The sequence below is a fragment of the Diplotaxodon limnothrissa genome, linkage group LG10 (assembly GCF_057381915.1).
Source record: "Diplotaxodon limnothrissa isolate DT_005_m linkage group LG10, D_limnothrissa_male_GT1.1, whole genome shotgun sequence".
Taxonomy (NCBI): Eukaryota; Metazoa; Chordata; class Actinopteri; order Cichliformes; family Cichlidae; genus Diplotaxodon; species Diplotaxodon limnothrissa.
The window spans coordinates 25,872,269-25,881,966 of record NC_140605.1 but is presented as its reverse complement, the minus strand read 5'-3'; the positions used below and the strand labels follow the sequence as shown (position 1 = coordinate 25,881,966).

The 9,698-nt window shown below is 40.7% G+C and overlaps 1 protein-coding gene across 1 annotated transcript; it reads left to right on the top strand.

The window, feature by feature from the left end:
* The first annotated feature begins 2,208 nt into the window (after positions 1 to 2,208).
* Positions 2,209 to 9,520, top strand: skp1 (S-phase kinase-associated protein 1). Its single transcript, XM_085364002.1, has 6 exons — positions 2,209 to 2,330; positions 2,971 to 3,070; positions 3,227 to 3,300; positions 4,696 to 4,839; positions 8,483 to 8,623; positions 8,779 to 9,520. Exons 2-6 carry the CDS (start codon positions 2,974 to 2,976, stop codon positions 8,812 to 8,814), a joined length of 492 nt encoding a protein of 163 aa, XP_085220128.1. The 5' UTR covers positions 2,209 to 2,330; positions 2,971 to 2,973; the 3' UTR covers positions 8,815 to 9,520.
* The last annotated feature ends 178 nt before the right edge of the window (positions 9,521 to 9,698 follow it).

Here is a 9,698-nt window from a genome sequence, read left to right as displayed (position 1 = left end):
TTTTTGTGTCCTACTGCAGCTAAAGTGCTGTGATGACTTACTATTTTGAAATTAAGTGGCATCAATTCAAGGATGACTTTCAATGAACACTTGAGCGCACCATGGAAACCGCTTGAGAGGATCCGTAATAGGGGAAAAGCGCCATCCAATGGTAGCTCTAAATACTACAATAAACGCTGCGGTTTGATAAACACCACATGCAGGGATATAATTTGGAAATTACTGTATGAAACAAGGCTTATTTAATATAATCTATCCCAAGTGAATCTTATATTCGTGAATATCTTTATATTTAAGATAGCATTTAGAATAACAGAATTTATTGCACTGATTTATAAACAATTAAAGTCATTGAAATGATTAACCTTCCTGTCGTGTTCGAAACGACGAGGCATGCTTTTAGCTTCAAAAGCTGAGAAATTTCTTTGTTATAATAACTGGGTTAAACACAAACTATAACAATATAGCTGAACTGATTAGAATAGTATGTAGCGCTATACATCCATCAATCCATTCTTTTCTGCTTATCCAGGGGGGACAGGTATAACGGTCGACCATCCAAAACAACGGACAGTGAAGAAAAGAGTGCACAAGGGGGAGCAGGTGGTTATATGATATGGAAACAGTGACCCCAAACAAGAGAGGAGGCTTAGCTGGAGGTGGCAGAGCCGAAGATGTTCAGATTTTTTATTTGGGAGTGAGCAGGATGGACAGGATTAGAAATTGGTATAGCACAGGGACAGTTTAGGTTGAGCAGTTTGGAGATAAAGTTAGAGAGGCGAAGCTGAGATTTTTTGGACATGTGCAGAGAAGACAGAGTTGATATACAGGACAAAGCATGATGAATAGGGAGCTCCCAGGCAGCAGCAGAAGAGCAAGACCACAGACAAGGAAGAAAAGCAGAGGGTTTTTCTGACAGGACAGGATACTGGGGTGATGATTGAGATGATGCTCAGCAGATTGTTAAAGGGAACAACCAGAAGAAAAAGATTCTAATTACACAGCAATGTTAAACATCTCAAATGTTTGAGACTTTGCTAGACTGTCTTAGTAAAAAACAGTCTAGAAAAGGTAGGACAGCATTAAAGTGGGCCAATGTACGCTTTAACAACCCCCACCAGGCGTGGAGAGGCATCCAAGCCCTCGCCAACTACATGGCCAGAGCCTTCCAACCCTTAACAGCAGCCTCAAACTTGCAGAGGAGCTCAACACCTTCTTTGCTCAGTTTGAGACCACCACTTGTCCTGCTGGTGGTCAGAAAATAACCTGAAGCTGAAAGTCCTTAAAAGAAAAGAACTCATAATGGACTTCAGGAGGCACAGACAAGTCCACTACCCTCTCATTATAAATGGAGAACAGGTTGACTCTGTCTTCATCTTCAGGTTTCTGGGCACCCACATCTCTGCTGATCTCACCTACAGCCACAACACCAACATCCTGGTAAGGAAGGCCCAGCAGTGGCTGCACTTCCTCCTTGTCCTTAGCCAGGATAACCTGCAGCAGAAGCTGCTGCTGGCTTTCTACCGCTCCTCAGTGGAGAGCGTGCTCTCCTACTGCCTGGGTAGGCAGAGGCCACAACTGAGAACAGGCTGCCCAGAGGGTAATTAACACCACCCAAAATATAATTGGATGGTCTCCACCCCTGGAGACCATCACTAGGTCCTCCTGTCTAAGGAAAACCAAGACAGGTGACCCCTTGCACCCCGCTCACCACCTGTTTGACCTGCTGGCCTCTGGTCGGTGCCTCAGATCAGTGGAGGCCACACCTCCAGACTCACAAACAGCTTCTTCCCCTGGGTCTTTCGGGCTGTCAACAAACACTATCTCTCTAATGTGTGAGTTGTTTTGTATATTGTATATTGTTTTGTATACATTCCCTCTTGGCTGTATATATTTCTTCTGTTTGCTTTTTATTCTTGCTGTCCGCCACAGTTGGTGTGGAGCACCCACAATTTCGTTGTACACGTACAATGACAATAAAGGGCTATCCTGTTCTATGCTAATATACGGGGGGAAAGTATGCAAACCTAACATGCCTATCACATTATACTTATACATATATCTTGGAATAATTTAAGAGACTTGGGATATTTCAGAATACCAAAGGCAGAAGGACCCTGAGATTACCAGTCAAAGAAGGGTGGATAATTTGAGCCCATACTTAACCCCTCCACTACGAAGAAAAAAGGCGTATTAGTCGCCGGAAGGCAGGCTCAGGCGCTTAGGTTGGTCCAGGGACTACCACCGGTTGTCTGTGTTTGCGCGTCTGTCGGGTGCTGCTGCTGACTACAGAGGAAATTGACCTCTGGATTAGCGTTAAAACAGTCACGGTACGTAGCTTAGTTAGCCCAGGTTGAGTTTTGCAGCTTGGGATGAACTGCTCTTTGTTTAATTTTGCTTGTGTCTTTATTTGAAGAGCCTCGCTGTGGCTGCTAAGAGGCCTCAACTAACGTCGACATTAGGCGTTAGCTTAGCTATAACATTGTGCATGGTAACGCTAGCTTCCTGGTTAGCCTAAATTTTAACCGATAATATTAAAATATTATGGTTGAGCAAAAAGCAGCGAAGACAACTTTTATGTGTTTTAAGTAATAACACGCAACAGCTTCAGTTGTCTATAAACTGTATTCAAATAAAAGGTAGCTGCTCGACTAGCATTGCCGCTGTTTAGCTCGTGTCGTCGGTAGCTAATCGTTGGTTAGCTCGAGGTAAGCTTTAACGTTTGTTTTGAGTTTGTCTAATACTAAGGTCCGCACAGGTAATTTTTAGTTATTTATTTAGTGGGATATTATTACCGTATTCGACTAATAATCATGTAAACGATCTTTTTTGCGATAGCTGACACATTAACTCCCAGACGTAGAATAGCAGATGCTAATGCGTGTTCACTACTAAGGTTCGTAAGTTTGTTTTTTCAGAAGTGTTGTCTCCTTGCACAGGCTTTTAATATCTTAACGTGTTGCCTTATAGATAATGCCCACAATAAAACTACAGAGTTCTGATGGGGAAATCTTCGAGGTGGACGTTGAGATAGCCAAACAGTCTGTCACCATTAAGACCATGCTTGAAGGTAAGTGTTGAATCACGGTAAACGTTTTGGTTATCAAGTCACAACTGCCATAAATAGGACACCCCGCAGTTAACAAATATAGGGTTTATACTTCATTTAATTAAACCATAATATGGACATAGGCTACAAATGTGTAATGTTTGAATCTTTTGACAGATTTGGGAATGGATGATGAAGGAGATGATGATCCCGTTCCCCTTCCTAACGTGAATGCTGCCATCCTCAAGAAGGTACAGAATGCTCATATTGAAGTGTCCAGTGGGTTTTTTGTTCACACACAGACTGTGGGTGGTGTTTTGTTGGATGTGGGAGGGGTTGATTCCTTGCTTCCTGAGATGCTATTAACTAATGGCGTTCATCTCACCTGCTCTGGAGAAGGTTATGTTTTAGATCCATGCTTCCCAAATGGTGTATGTTGTGAGGCAAATGCCCTGGAGTTTTCTTACAACCTTAGTTTATTATAATATGAGCAAGTGATGAATGAGCTGCTTTATCAGCAGACATACTTGGTACACACTAATTTCCCATACATAGGCAAATTATATTTACCAAAGTTTAAGATGGAACCCCAGCCTGTTGTGTGGCCTGACACAAAGGTTCCGATTGATAAGGACGATGAAAATTTGAGAGGGGGAGTGAATGACTTTCTTTGGTAAAGCAAGTAAACACTGGTCCACAGATTTAAAATGAATAAATGTCCGAAGAAAGCAGTGTTAAAGCTACCTCTCATGGCTTTAGGTGGTCAGGGTTGGCAGAAATTGTTTAGCCATATAATCATTTGCTAATCTAAAAAAGAATTTGGAAGAAGAGGCCATAGAATCTGTGTGCCTTGAATTTTTGGGCTTTGCTCGTGGTTGTAGTTGGGAGGCAAATGTAAATGAAAGCGCTAGCTTCTAGCCTGTGATGGTGTCCTCGAAGATGATGTAGACTTTTGTATATGGTGAGAGGGTCTAAGCAGAGCTCGTAAGTGGCAAAGAGTGGTACTTTGTGTCCTGCGGGTAAGCTCGCCTAAGAATTTGAATTGGGTTTGGTTGTCTTCCACTTATAGTTTTAACATTTTAGCACTGCCAGGCTAAAGCTGAAAGAATAAGCTGAAATGATCTTCTGTGCCAGTCAATCAAAACACATCTTAGAAGCACATTGTAATAATCTAGGAAACTTGTGTTATAGCTGGACAGTGTAACAGTGTTATAGCTGGAAAGAGCTGCTGATGTATTTTCTGAGCGTAATGGGCTCAGATGTGGTTCAGAGTTTCAACAAAATCTGAACATCAAAGTTTTGAGGTGGACCTGGAAAAATGGACAAAATGCGATCGTTTCTCATCCTCAGTTTTACCTTTTATTTTCATGCCAGCAAATCATCTAATCACAATTTTGGCAACCGAGAAGTCCTGATTTTTATATATATTTTTTCTCCTTACTACTCTCATTCCTACACTTTCTTACAAGGAGGTAACGACCTGGAATCTGTGTGAATTGATCCTAATTTGTGGCAAAGAATTGCCATTTAATTTTGGTATTCAAACCTTTTATGGGCAGTTTAAACAGCTGATGGGTGCTGTGCATAATGGGTTACCTTGGTTAAAACCACATGTTTATTTGTTATTGTCTGTCTTTCTTTTTCAGGTGATTCAGTGGTGCACTCATCACAAAGATGACCCCCCTCCTCCTGAGGACGATGAGAACAAGGAGAAAAGGACAGATGACATCCCTGTATGGGATCAGGAGTTCCTCAAAGTGGACCAAGGCACCTTGTTTGAACTCATTCTGGTAAACATACTTGAATTATTTTGCATTTTCTTTGGATTGAACTACAACTAACAGGTGTAAGCAAAACCTTGCCCTATACCTAACCTTAACAGCAACCCCTGCACATGGTTGATTATCACATCATTGCAAATGAATCTTACTGAGTTGTCTATATTTGTATTGAAGCAGTTTTAATAGAAAAAGGACCTTTTTAAAACAAAAGAAAACAAAAACAGTGGTTAACAGATGCTCAGTTAAACTGCAAGCCTGTCAATGGTGTCCCTGCAGTTAGCTACAGTGAAGTATCCCTCCCTTTCTTTGCAGTGACTGTCACATAATCCCACTGATGTGTCTGTCACTTAATCCTCCTTCTCTGAGTCCTGAGCTGCTGCACTTCACCCAACCTTTTTATTTATTTTTTGTTTTTGTTTTTCTTTATGTCCTCCTCCACTGCTTCTTTCCTGGTGCCTCTGTCTTAAGCCAGTTTTTGGTTATGGCCTTCTTTGCTGCAGAAAGGAGAATTTTAGCCAAGTAGTGGTCTTTACATGTACAGCACCTTCAAAGTATCCAAGATACAAAACAAGGCAAGTTCTGGGAATTATATAATCTAATATATCACAGAGAGGTGAGTGAATTTTGACCCAGAAAGTGTGAAATTTTTCTACATTTCTAGAAAATGTGTGTATGATCAGCTTCCAACACTGTTGTTGTGTATTGGTTTGTTTATTTTTAATCTTAGGTGTAATAAAAAAGCAAATTAGTTTTTTCCCAAATGAATTTTCTCCACTTTAATGATTGAGTTGTTTTTATGTTCTTTCCACGTTTCATACCACACTTTCTCAGTGATGTTTTGAAACCAAAGTCCAGTTGTCCTGGTCTAAATTTTTCATCGAAAGCAACCCATTTTAGCAATCCAAGCTCTTTACCAATTCCTAACTCCTTTACTGTGCCATATCATATATTTAATTTAAAGGATATTATCGGGTTCCTATCTTGGTCTTTAGTTATGTATTCAGGTGTCTTTTTTAATACCTATGTTTGTTTGAATTGGGACATGGAGTGTGGAGAGCTCCACATCCTTCCAGCGAGCCCCATAATCATCACTACACCAATATGTTATCTGGTGTATCTGTGCAGCATGAAAATATTCTTTTAAATTAGGAAGTGACATTCCTCCTTTCTCTCTCTCTCTCTCGATCAAAGGCCTTTTTCTTTGTCAAAACGTATCAACTGAGCCGGTATATTGTCTTTATGTAGTTGCTATATAATGTGTAGGGTCCTTCTAATATCTTGTGCCGGTTTATTTTTGACAAAACCTGCTTTGTCCTCCTCTATCAGGTCTGGTATAAATGACTGGAGCCTATTGGCCTGCATTTGAATAGCGCTTTTCTAGTCCCTAAGGACCCCAAAGCGCTTCACACTACATTCAGTCATTCACCCATTCATTCACACACTGGCGATGGCAAGCTACATTGTAGCCACAGCTGCCCTGGGGCGCACTGACAGAGGCGAGGCTGCTGGACACTGGTGCCACCGGGCCCTCTGACCACCACCAGTAGGCAAACATGGGGTTAGTATCTTGCCCAAGGATATTTGGCATGCAGCCTGGGATCGAACCACCCACCTTCTGATTAGTGGCTGACCTGCTCTGCCACCTGAGCTACAGCTACAGCCACCATTAAGACTGCAGTGTAGATTTTATAATCAACATTTAACACTGATATAGGCCTGTCATTTTGGCAGTATTCCTTTTGTGTTTGTGCTTTTGGTAGTACTGTGATAATTGCCTCCCTCCAAGAGAGGGAATCACATGTTTAGTGCGACTCTAACTAAAAGTCAGGTGGAGTAAGGGTATCAGTTCTTTTCCAGATTTCTTATACCATTCAGCAGGAAACCCATCACTGGATTTCACCCAACTTTTAACGTTATCTTCTCTTTATTGGGCGTAATGACAAAAGGGTACGATATCACAAGCTATAAAGACAACACTATGCTATGTCGTGTGATTTTAATCGCTGTTTCGTAAGTGTTCAGGTGCTTTCCCAAAAACGGCCAAAAAAAGAACACAAGCTATTCTCTGAAACTACTTTTTAATGGTTTGTGGGTTTGTGCTTCACAACAGTGCTCTCGGTGCCGCATCAGAACTATGATGCGGTCTTAGGGTCAAAAGCTCAACAAACCTACCAACAACTTTTGACATGTGGTGGCGGTGGACAGTAAAAACAAGACCTTCAGCTGGCAGGAGGCAGAGAAACCAAAGCAGAAGGAAAGTTGATGTTTTGCGTTACAATTAAGGGAATTATTCCACATTTGTTTGTATTGACCACAGGAGGCAAACGCTTTTCTCATGCACTCTGTGTGTGGGTTTTTTTTTTCCCCGCTAAACAGGTCTCGAAAGGCTTGACATTTTTTTTTTTGCTTGAGGTTTTAAATGTTAAGGTTGTGCTTTACACTGAGAAGTCAAAATACTTATGTGAATTAATGCATTTATAGTGTTGTAGCTTGTGTTGTATAGTTGTCTCCCAAGTACTCTGTGTGAGAGAGAGGGAGAGCGGCGTGCATTCATATAGTTGAGCTGTGGAAATGGCATTTATTTTTCTTTATGTATTCAAACTTCACAGTTGGCAAAATCTACTTGAATCTACAAGGACCTGTCACAGGTCTGTGAAATATCCTACTGGCTGTAGCAGAATTGGTTTAAATGGAAATGGTCTGGCTCTGGAGTGCTGATCCAGAGTCAGCAGCTGGAGTTGATAAATAGTGGCTTTTTTTTTTTCTTTCTTTTTTTAAATTGTAATCACTTTTATGCACCTTTCTATATACAGTGTTTATTTTCTCTTGTAGTCCTTTTAATATGCTTCATCTTTCTTAGAAAAATTATTTCTTATACTTTATTTATTTCGCTCAGTGGCCAGTTCAAGCAAGACACAAATGTTGCTTAGCAACAGCTGGAGGTCTGGTGGTTTGGGCAACTGTGTTTAGAAGAGGGAGGGATTTGGAAAGACTCATTTATTCATTTAAAAATTAAAAAATTAAAAAAAAATTTCCCCTCCACCTTTCTCAACGTGTGAAACAACATGGAGTGATGTTGAGGTTCATGTAAAATGTAACCTTAGCAATGCCTGGAAGAGATGGATAAATGGGTGGTGTGTCTGTAGCTTCGTGGAAATGAAAGCGACGGTCCTGCGTCAGTAACCTGAGTTGACCCCACCCCCCGTGACTTGAATATGTTTACAAGCACAAAGGCTGAGAGGAAGGGGTTCAGAAGAGCACAGCAGCTGCTCCTGTGCCTTATGAAAATCAATGCAGAAGTCTTATTAAGCAATCACTGCTCAGCATATGTAAGGCTAAATGGTTTCTACAGGGTAATTTACTTAAGGACGATGGGAAAGGTGTGGTGTGTGGGGGTTTTTTGTTTTGTTTTTTAAAATAAATTGTATATAAATGCTTTTCAGGGATAACTATCATCCCTCATCAGACTGGATTGGTAATTCAAAATACGCTTTTTACTTTATTCAGGTGTAAATAACAAATCCAAAACACAATATGCTTTGTTGGGTTCAGAGATCTAAGTGTTGCTGAGGTATCAGTTGTCCTTGTGTGCTCTTTCACCGCCTCCCTCCCTCCTGCAGCTCCTCATTCATATCTCCATGTTTCTGTTTAGGCCGCCAACTATTTGGACATCAAAGGCCTGTTAGATGTCACCTGCAAGACGGTGGCCAACATGATCAAAGGCAAAACCCCAGAGGAGATCAGGAAGACTTTCAACATCAAAAATGATTTCACAGAGGAGGAGGAAGCCCAGGTACTTATTCCAACCCATCAGCTGTCTGTCAGAAAACAAAAGACTTTCATAAGCAACGAGAAATCACTTGGATGTTGCGGATGGGATTAAAATGGTGATCACAAAGTTGCCTTCCACACCTTTGTGGATTATTAATTTGTCCCTCTCTTCCGCAGGTACGCAAAGAGAACCAGTGGTGTGAAGAAAAATAAGAGGAAGATCTTGCCAACACTACCACACTGAAAAGGATTCTCTCTGCTAACTGGTTGCACTGGCGTTGTTCATACTTGTTAATATTTACATTTAGTATATTTAGAGCCACATCCCTCGCTCCCCCACCACCATCACTTTTCCTTAATTTCTGATAATAGCATGACTATTTTAACTTGCCTGTGTGGTGTCATTAATTTAAAGCCAAGCTCTCTTCTGTTTGCGCACACTCACGTTGTGTATTGACATAAAATAAATGGTCCTGGTTTCACGGCTTTGTATCCTTTTAAAGATTCGAAGACTCCTCAGATTTCCCCTGTTATTAACTGCTCTGCCTTTTTTTTTTTTTTGTTTGTTTTTTTTAAACTTGACATTGTTTTCTTTTAGGTTAAGTGAATGAATAAAATGCATTTTTTGACAATGGATATGCGAGGGTGAATTTGTTTTCTTCTTTTTGCTCTGTAAATGTGTCCATTTTGTGAAACCATGTCAAGGAGACGTTTATAGGAAAAGTGAAGTTTGAGGTAGAATGATTACTTTGTTTTTAAATGCATAATGTCCCCCTGGACTCGAAGTACTTGTGTTATCACGCAGCGTTGGGTAACACATGCGCTGTTGTAGCGAATTGAAAACTTTTCCCAGTTAAGCTCTGATGCTGGTTTTTGGGATGCTCAAACATACTGAAGGAGTAAATAAAACATTAAATGGATGGTGTCTGTCACTTTTTGTTTTTAGTTGTGGTTGGTGGGGGTCTAAATCTCAAGGAATCGTGGACCAGATAGTCAAAACACTTTATTACAACAATCAAAAACACAATAACACATCAAAGGCATTTAAAAGAAAAAATAAAATAAAATGCTGGACATCTTTGAGGTGCTGCCACTAT

Coding starts and splice junctions, on each gene's coding strand:
- skp1 (XM_085364002.1), top strand. CDS start 2,974: ATGCCCACAATAAAACTACAGAGTTCTGATGGGGAAATCTTCGAGGTG. Junction 3,071..3,226: donor CATTAAGACCATGCTTGAAG/GTAAGTGTTGAA, acceptor ATCTTTTGACAG/ATTTGGGAATGGATGATGAA. Junction 3,301..4,695: donor ATGCTGCCATCCTCAAGAAG/GTACAGAATGCT, acceptor TTTCTTTTTCAG/GTGATTCAGTGGTGCACTCA.